Genomic DNA, 23,523 nt, shown 5'->3' on the forward strand with positions numbered 1-23,523 from the left:
TTGCTTAGATGTTTTTCTTGTTATTTTTAATTGTAATGCTGAAAAAAAGAGGTCAAAGCATTTTCAAGGAATTTTATATTTACAGTTAATAGACTGTCAAATAGCCATAGAGTGCTATTACATGAACATAAAGAGATAGCGTTTGGGGCTTTGAGCATTTTTTTTTTACCAAAAACATTTTGATATCCAAACTATCATCAGATAAATATAATATATATTTACAGAATACCTTAAATTTACAACAGCCGCATTGTATAAACAAATTATTAGGCACACATTATTTGAACAATCATTTTAGGTTGTACATGTCATTCATACGGTGCACATTATAGCCATAATTTGATCAAATAAATGTAATATTGCATGTTTTATTTCACATTTGATGCTTACAGTACATTCTAAATGCTTCTGAAGCTACTAGCTGTTTCTAATCTTGTTAGTGATGGACAGTGACTGTCCTTACTCTGAGACATGATCAGTATTTACAGAATGAAACCCAGAGGTAAAACATCTCCTGTGATCAGAGAGGAGACAGGAAAAGAAATGGAGTGCGCAAAACCTGGGCAATGTTTAGGGCTACAGGTGTGTCTACAATACTGTTTTTCATGACTACATAATGAGGTGGGGAGGGGAGTTAAACTGAAGAGTGGGACTGAAGATCTATGTGGTTATACAGGTGAGATGGAATGTTAACTTGATGCACAGATGCTGTGGAATGGCAAATGAACTGATTTATGTTCACATGTACGCCCTGAACTTGAGCTCTGAGGGAAACATAACATGACTTGCCTTTATAAGTCGGACTCGGGCATATCTGGCATGTCGGCCATGAGATAGCCGATGCTGAAGTGGCCATTGGAGGTGGGATCTGCCTGAGCCGTGGAGCTACTCTGCTTGCGGTACATACTATTAGGCGGCATGGGAGAAGGAGCCTCACTTGGTGTTTTTCCCTGGAGGAGACTGGTGTCATCTCCCTCTTCCTCTTGCCTCGTTCTGTGAACACTCTCTTTAATGATTCGGCCCTTCTTATAGGAGATGGAGGACACGCCGCCGGCATTCTCGTCAATCAAGTTGAAATATCGCAACATCAACACAACAGGGACAGGCAAAATAGCAGCAATCACTAGCGTGATGCAGACAGCCAGGCCCCATGGAGGATAACTGAGTGATTGGTCCTGAGCCTGAAACACACATAGATAACATTGACATTACTCAAAAACCAGATGCCTTAATCCTGAGTTTGAGTTATGCATCATCAATTCAGCACTGTTGTACAGAGAAATACCCCCAAACCCTAAAAATCCCTAAAGGACCAACCAGCTCCTGGTTCCAAGCTCTGTAGCTGGGAGGACTCATGCCCAGCTGAATGGCGCTAGCAGTCAGCAGTGCAAGCAGCAGCAGAGGAGTAACATACTTCCACATGTAGTAATAATATCGGAACGGAGTGAAACCCAACATGTCCTTCAGATCCTCGAAAAACCTAGAGGAAGATGGGCACAACTAAACTTGTCAGTTGAAGAATTGGGTTATTTTGGTTTCATCTGCATGGACAGAGCATTAAATAATTTAGTTGCTTCATATTACATTCTGCTTCTTACAACGCATGTTGACACAGAGCCATGTTTCCAGACTTTTGTAATAGGATGTTACAAATAATGTTAAAACCATTTCCTCAATTATGTTTGTTTTACTTTGACTAGATGCTGAAATGGTCATCATTAACTGCTAGTAACCTTTAACTGTTTTTCTCTGTATTGGAGCCTTTAACTATGTCCACCACTGGATACAACAGCACATGTCAACAGGAAATTCTTCTTAAACAACAGAGGACACATACATCTTTGTACAAGACACGGGGAAACCCCACTTTAATTCTTCCTTGTGTATAACATACTTTTCTGTGCCGTAGACCCAGGCTACAGCCATGTTTTCCAGAACGACTACGATGAGGAGGGGCAGCGTAGCAGAGTAGTCATCAAACATGGCCACAAAGTAGTTGCCTGATCGCTGGACGAAGATTAGACCAATACTGAACGCCAGCAAGCAGCAGCCAACTGTAAGAAGGCCGGAGGAAGAACGCATGACTGACAGTGCATACTACAGCATGAAATGTGTATATGTATGTGATACTGCAGTGTGTGAAGGCTGTGCTTGACTCTGACCTGTCAGGTATTCCTTGCGCACTTTAAAAGTGTCCACGAGGGGTGTGATGATACCCTCGATTGTGCCAAACATGCTGCCCAGCCCCAGGTTCACCAACATTAGGAAGAACATGACTGACCAGAAAGGAGAGGCAGGGAAGTGTGTCATGGCCTCAGTGAAGGCGATGAAGGCGAGGCCTGTGCCCTGTACTGCCTGAGAGAGATGGAGAGAGAAGCAGCATGACTATTTACTAATTGCTTTATGTCATGTTTCAGCATGAATGGAAAAACTTGGAGACCATTAACTAGACAATAAGCTTGGAATAGTTCTCTAAACCTGCTGTGATATGAAAGTGTATGAATGCAACTTTGGATTTTTAGTATCACTACTGTCACAAAAAATAAATGTAAATCAGAAGTGATTCAAAAAGCTACACTTCTCTGATTTTAATAGGTAGTTATTCAAAAAAGGCCACAACTGTTGCTTCAAAAAAATTCTGAACAGAGACAAAAATACTAACTACAACTACAACTGAAAACCAGAATGGTCACTTCCTGGAGTAAAGGTCAAGTAATCGAGTGACTGTGGTTTCGTCTTTGTGTGTCAGCAGGAAATTAAAGCATCACCCTGGCAGACACCAACCACACTATTTTCCACTGGTTCAATCATGTGAGAAGGCCTTTTTAAACTCTCACTGTCTGTCCACACTTCTGCTGCTGCTCAGTCCTGAACAGGAAGTTTTTGATTGAGCTTTGTGGTTTATTCAAACACCTTATAGACCTGCCTTATAGCTCACTCACACACTCACTCACTCAATACCTCACTACTTCACATTAAGGAAAGCCAAAGATTGCTCTCAAAGCCACACTATATAACAGCTCTGCATCACTGTATTGGGAATACAATGAAAAATATTGGGGATGGTCCAGAAAAAAACCCCACAAAGTAGAATTTGATGCCACTGGGGATGCTGTCACTGCCAACAAGTCTAGCCCTTTTTATTTTTTGAATGCGTGACAGCAGACAGACAGAAAACCTGAACACATGAAGCCTCCACCACCTAGTGGCAGATTAAAAAAATGTTGCGATAGATGAAATAATACAATTAAAAAACGCCTCCATAACATCTAGCTGAAACACCCTATTCCTTCCACAGATCCAGACTCGCTTATAAGCTCTCTGTCAGGTGTTTTTAGTCATTTCCACTTGTTGATAATGGCTTTTATAATATTACATCTTGTATTTACAGTACACTGCTTGAAAGTGTCAGGAATTACTTGCTGTTATATTAAAAAGTGATATCAAGTGAAAATATCTTGAATATACTCAAATCTCTCTAGTGTTTCTTATTATAAGATTACAACAAACCAAATGTAAGATAATTAAACCTATTTTTACTAATGTCAAGCTTGAAATAGTCTTCTTCTATAAGTTTGCTCATTTTAAGCATTTATTTCTAGAAAGAAGCAAAATTATCTACCAATAAGAATAATACTATTTCAGGCTTGATATTAGTAAAGCATATCTTGAAATAGGTTTAATAATCTTATAGTTGCTTTATAGTAATCTATAATACTAATAGGGAACTACAGCATATTACTAATAATAGGACATACTAGATACATTTGACTATATTCAAGATATTTTCACTTTTGCTGAAATGTCATTTTTTTCAGTGTAGTTATGGGGTTTCAATAGGAAAATAGCATTAAATAAACACTTCTATCCTGTTTCAGTTTATTGTCATTCTATCTATATGATAAAACCTGATAGGAATAATGAGTTCATGTGTTGCGATTGCAGGCTTGGGTGTACTTGCAGCTTTAATACAAATCAGTCGGTTTGGGTTACAGAATTGATTTGCAGACTTTTGTATGTGGGGTTGGGTTTGGCACTGAACACTGAGAGCTCAGAGTGGTTGTGTGTGTCTAAAATTGGACTTTGTACCAAAGACACCGTCCTTGTTATTATTCATAACATTTTACATTTATTAATTATGTCTACTTAGTGTACATGAATGCAGGTTTCTCATAGATATATGGCTGTTTTATTGACACTTTTTCAGTTTGTGTATAAAATAAAACCTTTTTGGGCCTTATTAAATCTCAGCTAACCTAAGAATATTGAATGGAATTAGCTTTATGACAAAATACTTAAAAAAAAATTCTGTCTATTTCAATTTATAAATGTAAACCTATAACAACTACAGTAAAAACATACAATTGTATGGGGCAGTTTTAGGGGCATGCATATTAATTTAATGTAATTTTCATTCATTCATTCATTCATTCATTCACATTCACAGATAGTAACCGTGATAAATAGGATATTGAATGATAAAAACTGTCATGTTCATGATGTTTAAGGTCCAGTGAATGACTGATATACAGCATGTTATGTGTAGGTATTTTACACTGCTGAAGTCCTACCTTGTTGAGTTCCTCTTTTATATCACAGCTGTCAAGGCCCAGGCGAGGGTAATCGTCCTCCATCACTCCACGGATGATGCTGGTCATCTGCTGGTAGTCTTCTGTGCTCACACGACTTAAGTTGATGTGATGCGGAATTAAGTTAGCACTTACCTCGTTGCCAAGGTATCCAACAATCTTTTTTGTGTTTCTGGGAATTAATAAAACACAGCAGATGTTTGTGGGGTTTTCCAGGTCATAATCTCATTTCCACTATTGTAGAGACTAGAAAACATTGCTAAGATGAAGAATAAGGCTTTATTAAAAAAAAAAGCATTAGATGTAGCTTGTAAAGCATCTGTCCTGTTTCATCGTTATGCTTCTTTAAATGAAATGTGCAGTGTAATTCTGCAGTAATGTTAAATCAATCTAACGTACACTAGGTACACAACAGCTGTGCCCATTTTTTTATTCTGTATGATTGTGGACTTACAGTTCGACACACTTGGCATTCATGATGTTGGCTTTAAAGCCGAGGACGGCGAACACCACCAGCGTGGCCAGCACAGACGTGAAGAAGTTGATGAAGGAGACGAGAACGGCATCAAAGTGGCAGTTGTTGTTGCGCTTGTTGTAACTGGAGAAGGCAATGACGCCACCGAAACCCAGGCCGAGAGCGAAGAACACTTGTGTAGCAGCTTCACGCCACACTTGAGCCTCCAGCATGATCTCCAACTGATGCAGGACACACAAACACACTCATGACAGTCTCATCGACACTACTGAGCCCTCTGCCATATCAGATGACATACAATGGAAAACTGATGCAGTATAAAATGACACACACAGCATAATACTCCTTTTATATTTACTTCTGTATTTGTTAGTTTTGATATTCTTGGACATAACTGACTAATATCAACAGACTACTGCAGTGATTTGCCTACTTAATTTCCATCTATTTTATGTGTAGTGTATGTATGATTACCACAAACAATACTTTTGACATGTTTCCCTGTACTGAGGAAAAAACTGTTTACTCAAACTCACCTATAATAGAACTTTAGGGGCAGTTGTAAAGGTATTTGTAAATTAAAAACCTCTAAATCCATATAATTCATCATTTCACACATGGGATTACCTTTTCAGAGGAAAGAAAATGTGCCTATACATCAGCAACATAATTGTGTGGGTTTGATGGCACGTGGATTACACAAAACATCTGGAATAGTGTAAGTAACCAGTATGAGTTTTACTTTATTGATCCATTGCAGTTGAAAATAATAATAATAAAAAAAGAAAATCTTTAACAGTTTATAGTTAGATTAATTGTTGTGGAGAATCTGAGGAGACAAGTTATTTCCTGTTATCTCTTATGTTATAGCAATGATAAACAGTGGTTCCCTCGCCAGCATTTTCTTTTTCTTTCCTTTTCTCTTTCTCTCTGGGAAACTTTACGCAGCACTGACTGTTACAAAGTGCTGACGGCTGAGACGCCTTCCATAAAGGTTGAATGAATGTCTCCTAAAAAACTTCACCATATCAGTGATTATGTTTTTCCTTGTTAAACAACAACATGTTTATTTTGAATCAGCTTATTATTAGTCTTTGTTTATGTGGACAGTCCATTCTACAAGTCCCTGTGTATGAGCTGTTACTATAGAAACATTAACATATTAGAATGTGTGCATTAATATAAACCTATCATTCATGTTACAGCTGGAACTGCTGTCCGAGCCATGCTGTTATACAAAAATAATGCACATCTTTTGACTAATCAGATTTCAGAACTGAACCGTGCTGTTGTACAAATCTACTACCACTTCACGTCATAGCTTCATTATGATCTATTTGAACTAGAGGAGCAAAAATATACCTAACATTTGGCCATATTGTGTCCGAAATGTCACTTACTTAATATTAATTTCTTGTTATAGAACTGTTGTATAAAAGCAATCACACTCACAATTGTGTGGTTACACTGAATATTGGCACGGCTGTGATTAACTACGGCCGAATCACAGCTGTGCTGATATTCAGTATAACTGCTTGTGTGATATTGCTTAAATAACCGCACGGTCTGTTGTGTGTTACTCCTTACTTATACACACTGTACTGTTGAATTGTGATGGGTAAGATGATGTTGAATAATTTTCTATAACAGCATGGTTCTGACAATAGTGCCCCCTGCAAGGTTTATATTATATTACTGCTCTCCTTCTAATATAGTAGTGTCAACATGCTATAATATACATTATATATATATTATACAGTAGTATATTTAGTAACAACATACATAGAAATAAAGAAAAGTGTGTAATTATTGATATTGTTTTCTGTGAGGAAATGGTATTTAATCATTTTGGAAGGAGGGTCCAGTGTCAGTCACAGGAAAGTCTTCAGAATGGAGGGTTTTACTGTCTCTTGGTAACATGAACCTGCATTTTTTTTTGTCTTATGAAGTTCAAGAGTTTGAGGAACGTGTCATTCTTTAATAAATAAAAAAATGTTAGTGATGGCAAACTGCTGTGGTATAAGAGGAATAAAATGCATCAGGAGACATTGCACCACCCTGTCATTGATTCATTTCCTAGAACAGTATGCCCAAGTGTTTTTTTCCCTTACATAAACAGCTTTTTTAAGGCATTTTCTAATGTTTATCTCATCATCCGTAGTCTTTTACTGTTAAGAGTTTAAAGACTGTAGTCTTAAATTTGCATTACATAAACATAGACATAAGGGAGTTACGAGTAAACACATCAGTGGTAATCACACATACACTACAGAGGCAGTGTGTATAAAAACACTTGTGTATTTCTTTAATATAACATTAATATAACTGTGTCACGTTGCACGGGTGAATGACGAGGGATAAGACAGTAGATTGCCGTTTCCATAGCTACTGTCACTGTTTTCTGGATATTCTGTTAGGCCAAGTAAAGGAGCACATGAAGGAATTGGTGATGAACAATTTGTCTGTGATTGTTGTAAATCAGTGATGTTGTTTGCATTAGAGGATCAGCTTGGTAAATTAATTGCACTTAACCGTTGTCCGTGGCTTTGTGATTCTGCATAAGGCTTACAAATTGTGTGCGTCCGCATATACATACACAGCCAGCTGGGGGTCTCTGGCTCTCACCTTGGGGGTGAACATGTGGATGATGCCGTCCACAGAACCTTTCAGTAGGAGGGATCTCACCAGGAAACAGATTAGCACCACATAGGGGAAGAGGGAGCTGAAGTACATCACCTGCAGCCAATCAGAACATAGCATTTCATTACTCGCAATTAAGCTTCTGGAAAATAAAGTAAGATGTAAGAACTTTTTAACAGAACATTATATGGCTCTGGGAACAGTGATTACAAACTGCTTTTATTTACACTTAATTCAAGTTTGTGTTGTATAAAACCAGCACTTCATGTTCCTACACTTGCACCTGACACAACTGTATTACCAACATTGCCCTGTAGAGGGAATGCCATCCCATGTTTTGTTCACCGGCTGCCTAATATCACCTTTAAAACACACTTCTCTGAGGGACATGTAAAATCACTGCAGCCATAAGGTAAGCATTTTACACAGGTTTAACCCTTAAATGCATGGGTGTTCCACAACTGTTATACACACAGTGGGGACCAAAGTCTGAGACCACACTGATAATCTGGGATTTTTTTTCCTTTTAAAATTGGAGATAAACAGAAGGGTTTAGAATTTTTAATATGTAAAACAAAGAAAGTTCCATATCTTGAATATTTAATATTCAGGATTCTGCACTTTTTCTAGGTCCCTTTTTAAATGTAAGCAAATTTGTGGTACTGACCATGTTAACTGCTTTGTATAAAAGATCAGATTTTCCTCATGCCTAATCTAATCTCTTCTACTGAAGCATGGGTTCAGATGACACTCCAATGGATTTGATCTAAAGTGGATCATAAGTTTTTGCCACAAACTTTTGCAGTCCATGCCAGCTTGAGTGCACACTGTCATTAAAGCAAAAAGGGGACATAGCAAATACTAAGAAACTCTGAAATTCATGTAAATATTTAAAAGATTCTACTTTTCACTCGTTATTGTTATAATTAATAATGAAAAATGTTGTATTACATTAGAAGAGAATGCAAAATAGAAGGGTTTTTCACTAGAGCTCTCAGACTTAGGTTTAAAACACAGTAAAAAAAAAAAAAAAAAAAAGCACTCATACAGCTAGCTAACTTAGTTGGCTTGATATTTAACTGAGCTGGCTAATCCCCAAGCACCAGAAGCCTGTACAATGAACATACTACTTTGCTATTTCACCTAAAACGCTCACCTTTCTTCAAAAATAAACTGTTTATCCCCTTCATTACTCCTTGCCTCTCTTTTTTTCTACCTTTTTTGAAATCCTTATTAATGTGTCCCTACCAAGTGTCAGCCATGCCACAGTCAAAGTCACTGAGATCATATTTTTCCCCATTCTGATGTCTGTTGTGAACATTAACTGAAGCTCTTGACCTGTATCTTCATGACTGACGGATTGGACAATCGCATGAATAAACAGGTGTACAGGTGTACCTAATAAAGTGGACGGCGTGTATTTTGTATCAATTACTTGGTTATACGTATATGGGTATATATGATGTGTATAAATGTACTCACATGGTTCGTAAAGGAATGATTTTATTGATTTCTGACTGATTCTACCTAACGAAGCACAGTTATAATAATATAATGCATTGTTTTCATTTTTATACAGTTTATGCAGTGAGTATGGCATGTCACCAACTCAGGTTAAAGACGAATAAAAAAGGCTTAATATTTATTATAATATTATTATAATATTACTTAATATTTATTCAGTGAAGTGTCTAAAGCAAAACACGTACTGTGGAAATAAAGGACAAAAAAAAAAAAAAAAAAATCAACTCACAACTAATTACATGATAAGGCTTTAACAAGATTTCACGGTTCACCAAAGTTGACTCATACATTTCTGAGGGGAATTTTCATAGCAATCTGCTCAAATAATTACTGTCTCCTAAACCCAAGTTCCCCCCCTCACAACATACTGTACTCGGAAAGTGGCACATTAACTTGCCAATGCATTGTTCACTTTGCTAGGGAGAACAAGGCGCGAAAAACCATGGCAACCTGAGTTTTTTTTGGTTCTCTTTTTAGCACACGCCCTCCACACTTGTACAGAATGTCAAGAGAAAAGTACCTCCATGCTTTTTTTTTTCCTTAAAATACGCTTTGGTGGAAACTCTGAATGGAACATTAATATTCTTTTGTTGTTAATCTTCAAAGACCTCGCTGATCCGATTCAGTTTCCAGCAGAGTCCAGGCACAGTGTTTCACTGCCATGCTGTCAGATTGAGGCCCACACTGAGGTGCCGAGGCCACAGACACGCTGTACTGTAACAAGTGTTTTTGGGTATCAGTTGTGGTTTGTGGTTTTTGATTGAGCTGTGGTTTTTTTGAGACATTAAAAAAAAAGACTGCAGATTTTAACACATGAGACTGGACACTAGACATGAGATAATATTAGTGATGAATTGAAATAATAATTTTTGGTGAAAAACTAAAATTCAGGACACAAAGGGCCCAAAATAATTTTGCATTTTACAAGGTAATATAGATTATACACTGTTAAATAGTGTTAAACACAGTGATGCCATATCTCCACAGCACAGAGACTAAATTCCAAAACAGAACTGCCGAACCTGATGAATACTAGTCTGTCTCTGTTTGCTTTGGTTTGTCTGATGAGGAGCTGAACCTGGACCGGAGATCCAGGCATCACATTTCACTCTGTTATTGTATATTAAAACAAATGACTATTATCTGCCATTTGACGCATGCAGTCCTTTGGTTAATAAATGGAATTCCTTTCATTTAGATTATCCTTTTGCTACTTAATGTCTGTCACAAGACAAGAGAAAACCTAAAAGTGGGAAAAAAGAGGGGTCAGAAGAACACTGACGTCAAACAGCCCAGGGATAAGCCATGCCACACTCACATGGATCATATGAGGGACTGAAGGTTTCGGGCAATACTGAAGTGACCTGCTACAAGCAAAATAAAAGGTCACATTGCTATGACTGAATGTTTCATCATGGTACTGCCATTGCCTTATTAATGAATTTTATTATTATGGCAATTTTCTACAAACAGACTACAAATTTCAATCTAACATCTGCACTCTGGAGTTTCAAATCAAATCCTTTTGATTTTAGTATTTTTTTTTATTTCATATGTGCATAACTTTGCTCCAAGGCTTATCTGTTCTCATTGTTTTTTAATATTGAGTATTAAAAATATTATTAAATTATTACATTTATAAAGTATTTCATTCTTTCTCTTTCTTTCAAAATAAAATTTGAGCTTTTTTTGGGAAGGTGAAGAATGTGTACTATAAAGAACCTTGACCCTGACCAGAATAAAGCAGTTCCTGATGATGAATGAATGAAAGCAGTAAATGAATCACGCAGTTCCATGCAGGACCCATACGCACTCTCATGTTAATGAATGTGGCCTTTCTTTGTCCTTTCTGACCACCGACTCCCACTCACAAGAAAGTAAACCCGGCCCACTCTCACCACATTTTTGCTGGGTCCTGGGGGGACTCAGTCCTGATGCACACCTCTAGTATGAAGCAATGGTAGTAAGGTTTTATCAGTGCACATATGTTTGCAGTCTACCGCTATTCCATTTAATCACTCTAATATTTAACTCCACACATACATCTGGATTGTGCTCATCACTGCCACTGTCCTTGTCATACTGATATGCTGTACTACAAAAGCCACCACTACTGACGTTTCCATTTATGAACACTGTTCTTCATCTCTTACCTTCCCTGAGGACTGAATGCCTTTGATCATGGCCAGACACACCATGGACCACGCAGACAGCAGGCACAACGTCATCTTCCAGTTGAGTCCTCCGCTCTCTGAGATGGAGTCAGAAATATCCAGAGCCTCACGGTACCAGTAATAGGTAGTAGCCGAGCTCTTCTCGCACTCAGGCAACACATCTGAACATAACATGAGAACAGGATGGAAGTTGTTTAGGATTTTTGTCCTCTTTGACCTTATTCTTTGTAGTATTGTTAGAAATATTATTTACTCTATGCATGTATGGATTTAATGAGAATGGGAACATTAAGGTGCTGTCTCACATGTGGTGGTCTTGTTTTTGACTAGAGGACACTCGTGCCAGGGCAGAGGCTCCTGAAATGACTGAGAGAAGTAGAACAGGCTCCACCCGATGATGACATTGTAATAAAGGGCCACAAAGAAGCACACCTGTGAGGACAGAGGACACATGTAAGAGCCATGTAAATCACAAGATGCAGCCATCAAATGCCTCATTAGCCCACTCTGATAATTAGCTTAAGTAGCCCACTGTCTCTCAGTCAATGGCCTTGTCTGCTTTTGCCAATTTTTTTCATACACCTAAAAAAAAAAATGAATGCATACAGGCTATCAGATGGAACCTCTGTGCTGAACTCACCACACAGCTGGCAAAGCCGATGCCACCCAGTCGAGGGCTGATGTAGTTCCAGACGCCGATGCTGCCACGGCGGATGCGCTGGCCCACAGCCAGCTCCAGGAAGAACAGTGGGACCCCAATCACCATAAGCAGGATGAGGTAGGGCACCAGGTAGGCTCCTATAAACACAAAGGAGACTCATCTTATAGACCTAATAGATTATAAGTAAGAAATAACCCACGACAGTGCAAGCTGTTATAAAAAAGGGGGTAGTGGGATATATCCTGCAGTGTTTTATTCCTGTTATTCCAAAGTAATTTGCCAGCAATTATATTATTTCATAATATTTTAAAAAATTTTTAAGTAATGAATGACAAGTCATTATTTATTTGTTTAAAGTTACAGTCAATGTTGTGGATCGTCTGTGAAACAAGTTAGTTTCGGTTATTACTTATTGAATGTTACAGTATCTACAAACTGTCATTCCCTCACCAGACTCTCTTATCTTCTCTGTCATGATGCTATAAACGCAGAAAAAAATGAAGCCTGTTTGTGAAAAAGCACAAATTCTTTTGCCTAAAACACAAAGTGCTATCACCGGAGATTCCTTCCAAAAATGCTAAAAAAAATGTGGTGCGTCCGCCTTACGAGTCCCTGTGTAAGCTGTTACTGTAGACTCGATAACATATTAGAACAAGAACATTAATAGAACCCTGTGCAACTAGTGCCAGAGCCGTACTGTTATAGAAAATTAATCAACACCTTCTGACCAATCAGAATCGAGCATTTAACAACGTTGCGCTATTAAATGCATTAATGAATCAGTTATATTCACCACAACAAAACTGAAGGTTAAGAATCTCCTGAAGTTTGAATCCTTACACTGAAATACATCATGACGTATAATGACGTAAATCTAAATAATGAATGCAATGGTATCATCGCTGTGATAGTAATAATGACAATGTTCTACGTGTTCACTCTGCTTTGCATAGAAAATCTTTTACACCAAAATTAGTTTTTTTTACTCCCTTGATTCAAGATAAGTGTTAATTGCTGGGTATTATCTTCAAAGCAAAACGTTTTCATATTCGTACAAGATATTCCTATAAGATATTTTGATTATATAATTTTTTTATATCTGTATCTATCTATCTATATACAGAACAGAAACAGAGATCTAAAAACTTTAATTTTTAATGATTTAATCAAATTTCCACAATATCAATGTTGAGAACGCATACATGAACAGCACTGTTACCACACTGTTGACTACCATAAAAGAAGTATGGCTTCCCCACTTCATATATCCCAATTTAACCCTTGAAAATAAATAAGTAAGTAAGTAACTAATTAAGTAAGTAAGTAAATAAATAAGAAGTCTGCTGCTGCAATTAAATAGTGATGTTTTTCCAGCTAGTTTAAAAGAAGCAGCATGGGGTACCACAGCAGATACTGTACTATCAAGGCCGGGGGAAAAGAACATTCCTTTTGTAATGCCCTCAGCGAGAGACTGTGAACACACAGTGTGTTAAGATAAATAAAAAGGCTTAGCTGTTTTACTGTCTCTGAGGCTTACATCACATGCTAGGGTTGGGAAGAAGTGACACTCTTTCTTTCTCTCTCGCTCTCTTCCTGTCTTTCAGTGAGTAAAAGCTCTTCGCAGTATCTACACACCTCCCTTACCACTGTCTCACTCAGAAGGTTACCTCTATTTGCATCAGCGCCGGTGTGCTCTGTTTCCGTTTCAGTCTAGCTCTTATCCGTCCCAGTGGGCTTCCGCTGTACTCTTCCTTAACCACAAACCTTACGACAGCTGTAGTGTGGTGCGACCACTTGTAAGCACTTTGGTTAATTTTAGAAAACTTATTCTTGTGTTCATTCATGTGTTCAATCATGTGTTCATTAAAAAAAAAAAAAAGCTCAGCACTTTTGAATGTTGATTCAGATTGGTCAGAAGGTGTTGATTAATTTTTATTATAGCAGCTCTGATAGCAGTTCTGACTCCAAGGATCATATCAACATGCTTGTTCTAATAAACATTTATTCAGTACGAACTTACACAGGGACTTGTATGGTGGACGCTCCACACAAAAAGATGAATTAAAAATGACATGTATAATCATTGATATGGTGAACACTTCTGGAAGGAGAGGTTTATTTATATTTTTTGGAAGGAGTCTCCAGTGTCACCTGAAAGGGCTTTGCAGCTGTGTTTTTGTCTTATTAACTTCAAGAGGGGAAATAAAGAGAGACTAGTGAGGGAATGACTGCTTATAACTGTTATAATGTAAGTACCAGGAACTTGTTTTCTGAACATTCCACAACATTAAAGGTTGTGCTGTTTTTTGTCTAGTAAACAAAACAATTATTAGTATAGGCAAATTGCTGTGGTATAAGAGCAATAAAACACATGACATGCTGTTATTGGAAAACAGGATGTTAAAGGCTTCATCCCGTCGTTGATTATTTTTCTACAACGCCCCAGAGTGTTTCATAGAAACTGTATACAGTGACCAAAGATTCCAGTATTTCAAGACATTAAATACATTTTAAGCACAGATCATTTACACTATAAAAATAGATACCTTTTCAACATTACATATTTCACTTATCTATAAAATTATGTATAGAAATTATTTGCATGCCAACAAAGCCTTTAAAATATATCAGAAATACAGTATATTCAAAATATTCAAATATTCAAGTAATAGTGTCATATTTTTTTAACATAATGAAATGATGCAGTATTTTTTATAAATCAAGTCAGCTCAGGTCAAATGGATATAACTTGTATACACTGGAATGAAATGTCATATTTTAAACCTAAGAGGCTGTGGTACTTTAACCCTAATAGATACGTGGTGTTTATAGCTTTCCAACACAAATAGGGACTAAGACTAGGGACTATAGGGACTAAGTCTAACTATGGGACGCAGTATGTTAGGTAACCATATAAAAAAGCTAAACCAATAAACCTACCAACAAAGAAAGAAAGAAATCCCACTATATATACTATAACCAACATGCATCTAACCAACAAAATCAAACAGTGAATAAATAAAAATCCCAAACTTCAGTGAAATAATTAGTTATAATACAGACCAAAAAAAAAGAAAGGAAAAAAAAAGAAAAACTGATGCTAGGAGTGGATTTGAAGTATTTAAAGTAAGTAAATTTTTGTAAGTTACTGAGCAATATTTAAGATCTTTCATGTTGCAGGTGATAAGAACCACGTTGCAAAACACAATAATGGAGCAGCATGGTATATAGGACCACATAGTTTGCCAATACACGACAGTCAAACCTATATAAGGGTAAACTGAACCTTTATAGAGATTAAATTAACACTGTATTACTCAACAATGTACATTATAAAATTCTAATGAGTGCTTCTCGTTCTTATTACGCATGCATCATGGTTCCAGTAACCATGACACAAAGGGCTATATGACACTCTCTTACTCATGCCAAGCAATTATTCAAACAAATGTGAAAAAATTAATTAAAAATCATCATATTATGTTTCTAATTAATGAGATCATTTTTTACTCTACAAAAGGTGGCCATTAAGTTCTGGAGCTCTGACACCAGGGGTGTGCTAGCCTGTTAGCGGCTACAGCTGTCTGGTGTGACAGTGAGCAGCCGGTGTTTAGGGTAGAGACAGCAAGCACACAGAGAGACAGACAGGCTTAGTCAATGCCACACACACTGCCTGGCCTCTTTAATCTAATTACAGACCAGTGCAGCAGGGCAGCCACACTCACTTATAATGACCTGGAAACCATGACACGGACCCTACGCTGATTACCACTCTGCTGCCTCGAACACCAAAAAATGTCTTTATGGCCAACTATACTTGCATAACCGGGTGGAAATGCATGTGCCTTAATTAAAAAACACTGCAAGCAGCCAGTCAGTGTCTATAAATCCAATGTACACAGAATGGTTCTTAATTCCAGCTAGAGTAGACAGAAGTAGGCATGAGTAAGCATACCGTAACTGCTGTATGTCACTGTCAGAGACACGTACGTAAGCAAAGACACGCCTTGCTTTCTAGACACTTCATCACATGGCACAAGGAAACCTTGTTTCTGAATTTTCCATATTCAGATAACTAATTTAATGCTTTCAGTACACAGAAAAGGCTCATAAAGATCAGTGACGGGAACGTCCCCTTGTGTGCTTGGTACCATCAGAAATAAGTGATTTCACCATTTTATTTGTGAAAGGTAAGAACTTTTTTTTTTTTTTTTCATATACACCAAGGGTGTCCAATCTTATCCAGAAAGGGTCGGCATGGGTGCAGGTTTTCATTCAAACCAGTTCAACTGATTAAAACTGGTGGAATCAGGTGTGGCTCCTGCTTGACTGGGATGAAAACCTGCATCCACACCGGCCGTTTGCGGACAAGACTGAACATCCCTGATAAACACTCACCTGATCAACACTGCACATTCATGCATTTATCCAATCAGACAACCATGTGGCAGCAGTGCAACACACAAAATCTTCAAGAAACAGGTCAAGAGCATCTGTTAATGTTCACATCAAACATCAGAACACGGGAAAATGTGATCTCAATGACTTTGGCCACAGCATGGTTATTGATGCCAGATGAGCTGTTCTGAGCATTTCACACACTACAGTCTATACAGTTTAAACAGAATGGTGTGAAAAACAAAAAACATCCAGTGAGTGGCTCCTGCAAGTGTAAGAGGAGAGTCAGAGGAGAATGGCTGGACTGGTTTAAGTGGACAGGAAGGCTTCAGTAACTCAAATAACCACTCTTTACCACCATAGTGAGCAGAAAAGCATGTCAGGATGCACAACAGATCATACCTTGAGGCAGATGGGCTACAACAACAAGGGCTAAATTTCTGTCAGCAAAGAACAGGAATCTGAGGCTACAGTGGGCACAGGCTCACCAAAGCTGGACAGTTGAAGACTTGAAAAACATCGCCTGGTCTTTTTTCACTCTTCAACTGATCTTCAACTTAATTGGAACCCAGTGTGGTCTAGCCCATTCGCCTCAAGGTATGGTGTGTTGTGCATCTGAGGATGCTTTTCTGCTTACCAAGATTGTAAAGAGTGGTTACTTAAGTTACTGTAGCCTTCCTGTCAGCTCGAGTTGCCTAGTTTTAGAGCAACATCCATTGAGGTGTGATGACACTGGATAGCTCCTACATCCTAACATCTTAAGTTACATACAGTAAACACTAGTATTGCAGGATTTTCATTCATATATCTATCCTAACAACAACTGACACAACTACCACACCATGGTGCAGAAAGATTCCAAAGTGAAAAACAGATTCGATGTTCGATTTCTTCATTGCCAAAGCCTCAGTGATGAATTAACACCTACTGTTCTGCAATAGTGAATCAGCAACGTATAAGCGAATTCAACACTGGATCTGTTAAGTCAATGATGTAAGAACTGATTTAACAGTGTACATAAGATTTAAACACTAATTCAATGGTGCAAGTTAAATGATGTATCGATAAATTTAACTGTTTAAATGAAAATTCAATACTGTAAATGTTAATGGAAAACTCCAAACTGAAACACACTGAATATGTTATACTGAAATACTCGGGATGTGCTTAGAGACTTTTGTGCTAATTTGTTGGTTGGTATTGCACTTTTTTTCATGTTTATTATGATTTATCATCATGATTTCTCCTTTAATTCAACATACTATAAAATGAATTTAACACTGTGGATGGTATTATTCCTCACTGCAGGCATAATTCAACAGTACTGGTATTCATTTAACACTTGATTGATTCATTGATTCATTCATTCATCCATCCATCCATTCATCTTCATCTTTACCCTGTTCAGGGTTGCACCAGTGTTCATTCAATACTTAGGTGTTACTTCAATACTTCAGCAGGTTGTAGACATTAGGCAATTTCAACAATGTAAGAGTTAAACATACAACCCTGCAGATTTGTTGGTCAACTTACCACCTCCGTTTTTCTGGCACATGTATGGGAATCTCCAGACGTTGCCAAGGCCCACTGAGAAACCCACTTGTGCGAGGATGTACTGGAGTTTGCTGCTCCATGCGGGCCTCTCCTCGCCTTCATCTTCCTCCTCTTCGGGATCATCAGAGCCTTCCTCCACGTGCCGCTCCTCACAGCCGGCTGCGTTTCGCACGCTCACTGTGCTCTTCTGAAACGGCTCGTCACATGCATCCTCGTTGGAAAGCAGATCTTTGGCAGACTCAGTGACATCATCGTCAAGCTCTCTCTTGACGGATCTGCTGTTTTTGGGCATTTGATAAGTCAATCGTTCCTAAGGGGAGAAATGTCTTTTTTGGTTTGGGATGAAGGGCAGGGAGTATGCCTGAACAACCTTAAATCTCTTCTTTAAAGTCACGCGCTTCAAATGGAATATTAATGAGATGTCACGGAGCGAGGTGATATTTATGGCCTCATTGTTACGTGGCAGGCTGTTGGGATAAAGAATAAAAAAAGAACAGTGAACTTCTTCTAGACCATAGTGCACACAACCTAATTTACATATTCCTCTCACATTGAGGAAGGGTATAATAAAGGAATTCAACTGTACCTTTCCTTGTCACTTAGGTGTTACCATTAAGGATACATCTTTTGTACAGATTTAGTATATATCTTTTACCTGGAAATGTAAATATAACATACCTTTAAAAACAATTTAGAGTGCATAATTCTACCTTAAGGACCACTGATGTAGGCTACCTTTAAAACTTTACTCTGAAATGGAAGGCTCTACATCAGGCTCCACCGGGTTCTTGTCAGCCAAGAACAGGAATCTGAGGCTACACTGGGCACAGGCTCACCAAAACTGGACACTTGAAGATTGGAAACAGACCTGGTGATGTTTTTCCAATCTTCAAAATGAACTGAAGTGCTTGACCTGTATCTGTATCTTTTTCTGCATAGCTTTGCTGCCACATGATTGGCTGATTAGATAATTGCATAAATGAGCACAGGTGTACAAGTGTTCATTTTAAAGTGGCTGGTGAATAGCCATCACCTACAAAACACATGAACAGACCACAATTCAGTACCAAGAAAACTAATTTTCCAAGTTATGGTTTTACCATACAGTGTTTGATTAAGTCTTCACACCCCCTGCCCAACTTTTATGTGAATTTTGTAGTGTTAGTGAACTGAAATAAACTTAACTGGGGTTGTATGTCAACTTTTTAGCTTGCTAACGAAGAAGTACATATCATTAGCTAGTTTTGTCAGTGGAATATATTGCCTCCTGGTAGAATAACAAAGACTAGCTTTTCCCCAAATCTTTCAGCTCATTTTCTGTCCAAAAAACGATTTTATTTTAAAACACGGATTATAAATTCATTTTCTGGGCTGGGTAATAAGCTTTATAGGGCTGGGTTAGGCTTGACACCCCTGCTTTAAATGCTAATTAAAAGCACACACAACATCCACCTCCTCAGGTAATAAATACACACACAAGGTACAACAAAGGTACAAAAGAGGTAACCTTGATGGTATCACTCCAGCGACAAGGACAAGAACAGTTGTATTTTTTCTTAGAGTGTGTACATTTAATGAAAATAATGAAAATAGCATCCCATCAGTGTTTTAGCCTACTGATACTACTGCTGAATAGTATAGCAGGATTATAAAGCATAGGCTAGTAATAGTCTCGTGCAGCTGGACAATATGGAAATCTAAATAGTCAAAAGGCGTTCCACAATATTCAAATACACCAGGTCGTTTCACTTCCACGCGACGAATATGCTTGTCTGGAGAACATAGCATAATGTACTATTTTATTTTACTGTCAATCCAGGTGGTGTGTATTCGACATTCAGGCTCTTCACAGTATTAGGTTTGCTCGGAAAATGAGCGTATTCAGCCGCGCTTTAATAATTGAGCCTCCCCGGCAATGCACGAGGTCATTTGCATAAGAACCCAAACACGGTCAGTGATTGGTCAATGCTCTCACGGCGGCTACATAAAGGAAATGATGCATTTTTTTAATTGTAATATTTACTATACAATGGAAATGCTTCTTATTATTTTTTAAAAGTCGGATATCAGGTCAGAAATATCACTTCCACATTTTTCAAGTTGAACCATCCAGCGGTATGATGAGGCATGGCACACCAGCCTGGTCTCCATCACGGCTTATATGCGATTATATTATTATAAGCTCTCTTTTCATCTAAATTCACCTCCACTAATACACATTTCCTACATCATAGCATAGATTTATTTGTTTGTTTTTTTTTAACCAAACCTCTGTGTAACTCCGAAATAGAGAATAACCCAGCATTTTATTCTCTGCCTAAAATACCAGTGCCCAGACATGTGGGGTATTTCATCATACACTGCACCGAGTCTGCATGCGCATCCATCCCTATCTGACTGAACAGAAATACATAATACAATCATAATCATAATAAAGAATAAAAAAGAAATACTGTTACCTTTTCTGGATCAAGAACTGCTCAAGGCTATTCCCGTTGTCCTATATAATGAGTGAATTATAATTTATGATGGCTCATGTGCACCTCACACTGCCTCTCCCCTCTCTGATTCGGATGGTACACTGCTGCCGGTGTTGGTGAGAAACCAACTCTCGTGCTTCGCCTTGACTGACAGCTATATCCTCACGACGGTGTAGGGGTGGCTTGGCGTGTTAACCCCCACAACGAAAAAAAAGAGACGTTATTTTTTTAACATGGCTGTATAAATCAAACATCTTCGTATTCGAATGTATTTAAACAAATCATTCTAGTATGTCTTTACAGGTATTTTATTTTGAGAAACGATATTTGAAAATGTATCCCCCCCCCAGATTACTGCGAATGGTTCAGTTTACTACAGAGGGTCGTGTGCAGGAAACAGCGAGCGTTATTGAGATGGAATTAATACTATGGAAAGGGAATGTATGTATTTCTGTGGTTATTGAAACACTGCATGATACAAGCTTAAGGTCTTTTATTTTTTAAAATTTTATTTATTATTATTATTTTTTTTTTATTTTAACCCTTTCCCCCTCCCTTCGCCGTTTTAGCTGCTCCATCGCGCACAAAAGGCGGCGCGCGCATGAGCCAAATGATTAGGACACATAGAGCAGGTTTATTTTATATGAAATGGCGCGTGCATGATGTCTTTAAGAGATGTTTTAATTCATGATCGATCTTCTACTACAGCCCAGTGTTAAATATGTCAATCTGGATATCAGCAATAATCTTAAACAAATGTGCTGATTTTTTTTTTTTTTTTTTTGTGTGTGTGTGTGTGTGTGTGTGTGTGTGTGAGTTGATTCAATGAACCTTACATACTGTATTTCAGAAAGGACAGACATTTCTTTCATGTTATTAGTCATTTCCTGTCACTGATAGCATTTACTTAATATTTCATATGTGTTCAGTGTAAAACAAATAACAGTGTTCAATGATATCAAAACAGTGATACTGCCCCACAGTGCAATATGGTATGGTGCTCTCTTGGGGTCTTAGCTGACAATATTGGTAACTGCTGGGAATTGAATTGAACTCACATTCCAGAAATAGGATTTCATTTAATTTTATCTTCAGAAGCAATTTTACTTTGGTCATAGTTACAGTAAATCCAGAGACTATTCCAGGAATGCTGGGTGCAAGGTGAGAGAAGAGACCCAAAGGACTCCCATCAGTCCATCAGTCCATCACAGCATAGGTTATGGAAAATGTTTAGGTTCAACTTGATGTTCATGCAATCACTTTTTGTCTTATTTATCAGTGTTAAGATACTGTCATTTTGGAATACGGTAAAATAAAATCATACAGGACGATAATAGGTGGCTGCTAAATATATATCAGGTCAGGGATCATGTCATTTTAAAGTGTCGAGTAAAATAGGTTACATGAAGAAATTCTATCATACACTGTATGGCCAAAGGTTTGAGGACACTTGATAATCACACTCATATGTGCTTTTTGAACATCGCATTCCAGATTTATTCCGCCTTTGCTGTTATAAGAGCCTCCATTCTTCTGGGAAGGCTTTCCACTAGATTTTGGAGTGTGGCTGTGGGGATTTGTGCTCATTCAGCCACAAGAGCATTAGTGAGGTCAGCCACTGATGCTGGGTGAGGAGGCCTGGGGTGCAGTCTGTGTTTCAGTTCATCCCAGAGGTGTTCAGTGGGGTTGAGGTCAGGGCTCTGTGCAGAACACTCGAGTTATTACACTCCAAACTTGGCAAAATGTGTCTTCATGGAACTCGCTTTGTGCACAGGGGCTTTTCGTGCTGGAACAGGTTTGGGCCCCTTAGTTCCAGTGAATTGAAATCTTAATGCTACAGCATACAAAGACGTCCTGTACAATTGTGTGCTTCAAACTTTGAGTGTGATGGTCAGGTGTCCACATACTTTTGGCCATCTAGTGTATGAGAAGGCCAGATTTGTTACTGCATGCTGAACTTCTGTTCATTAACCCTTGTAACGTCTATAATGTCTCTTTAAAAAAAATGTTTATTGGCTCTAGCAATGATGGCAAAAATTGAGGATTTATAAAAGTCTGCATGCCAGAAAACAGCTGTCAAAGGTAACTGTTTGTATCCTATTCTGGTCTGCTGACGAACACTGTGTGATGACATGTCACCAGAAGACTGGATACCTATTATTTTCTGGGTTCAGTAGGAGGCCCTTCTGAGGACTGTTTTGAAACATTTCATGATGACAAACACTTGGTGAGTCACAGATGGCAGGTTGCTTTGCTCACCTGTTGAATAGTTAATGCCCTTTCCTGACCCTGATTCTGGTAATCTGATACCCCAGTGCTGTCACAAGTTTTACTCTCACCAACTTTTTCTCAAGATGGTTAGGCTTTGGTTCATATTAAGTGTCAAAATAAAGCAAAGCAAACTGTATTCTGAGGAAAGTTCAACAATATCTATTTTCACTGTGAACACAACTTTCTTTACCCTCATTTTATTAAGCCATTTTGTGCAGGATTTTTATCGAAGCAGAACAAACCCAGTAAGGTACAGACATGCTGTAATGCTGTGCATTTCTGTTTGTGTTATTATATTCAGTAATCTTGTGTTTATATTCAGTAATCTTACAGTAATCTTAAAAAGACAGCCCACTAGAGCTGAAGCATGCTATGTAGGATTTGTCTATTAAAGCAACCATGCAAACTAGTCCTTTTCTAGGAAAATGAGTCCAACCCAGCATAAGCCAACATACAAAGTGAAGCAGGGAAGCAGGATAAACCAGACACTTAAGATCAAAACAACACCCCTTCATAAAAGAAAGATTATTATTAATTACAGAATCAACTGTGAAAAACTGAGCATGCTTTTCAACCACACCTTTACACTAGTGAGCAGAACGTTCTGATATTTTTATTACTCTAATATTCTTTAAAATTCTTTGCAAATTTCAAGCAAATTATAATGGAATATATAATCTATCTAACTTTTATTAATATAGTTGCTGTCAAGCCAGGGCTATGCAGAAAGTAAAGGCAAGAACAGGCCTAACGTATC

General features: G+C 38.0%; 1 protein-coding gene across 3 annotated transcripts; it reads right to left on the reverse strand.

The window, feature by feature from the left end:
- Positions 1–9: 9 nt before the first annotated feature.
- slc6a15 (solute carrier family 6 member 15) lies at positions 10–20,633 on the reverse strand. Of its 3 annotated transcripts, XM_034305156.2 has the most exons (13): positions 18,751–20,450; positions 18,602–18,670; positions 17,995–18,482; positions 12,043–12,200; positions 11,708–11,834; positions 11,382–11,563; positions 7,690–7,800; positions 5,044–5,285; positions 4,572–4,761; positions 2,163–2,355; positions 1,895–2,054; positions 1,318–1,480; positions 10–1,181 (listed from the first exon to the last, which is right to left on the reverse strand). In XM_034305156.2, exons 3-13 carry the CDS (start codon positions 18,305–18,307, stop codon positions 792–794), a joined length of 2,229 nt encoding a protein of 742 aa, XP_034161047.2. In that variant the 5' UTR covers positions 18,308–18,482; positions 18,602–18,670; positions 18,751–20,450; the 3' UTR covers positions 10–791. The 3 variants fall into 3 exon arrangements, with proteins under 3 accessions (XP_034161047.2, XP_026783109.3, XP_026783107.3); XM_026927308.3 differs by lacking the exons at positions 18,602–18,670; positions 18,751–20,450 and adding an exon at positions 20,475–20,633 and having other exon boundaries at positions 17,995–18,325; XM_026927306.3 differs by lacking the exons at positions 18,602–18,670; positions 18,751–20,450 and adding an exon at positions 20,475–20,633.
- Positions 20,634–23,523: the final 2,890 nt, after the last annotated feature.

The sequence above is a fragment of the Pangasianodon hypophthalmus genome, chromosome 6 (genome assembly GCF_027358585.1).
Source record: "Pangasianodon hypophthalmus isolate fPanHyp1 chromosome 6, fPanHyp1.pri, whole genome shotgun sequence".
Classification (NCBI taxonomy): domain Eukaryota; kingdom Metazoa; phylum Chordata; class Actinopteri; order Siluriformes; family Pangasiidae; genus Pangasianodon; species Pangasianodon hypophthalmus.

Excerpts from the sequence above, each read along its gene's own strand:
- slc6a15 (XM_026927308.3), bottom strand. The coding sequence starts at position 18,307 with ATGCCCAAAAACAGCAGATCCGTCAAGAGAGAGCTTGACGATGATGTC. Across the intron at positions 2,356-4,571 it reads TAAAAGAGGAACTCAACAAG|GCAGTACAGGGCACAGGCCT; the intron begins GTAGGACTTCAG and ends CATCTCTCTCAG. Across the intron at positions 1,481-1,894 it reads TGGGTCTACGGCACAGAAAA|GTTTTTCGAGGATCTGAAGG; the intron begins GTATGTTATACA and ends ATCTTCCTCTAG.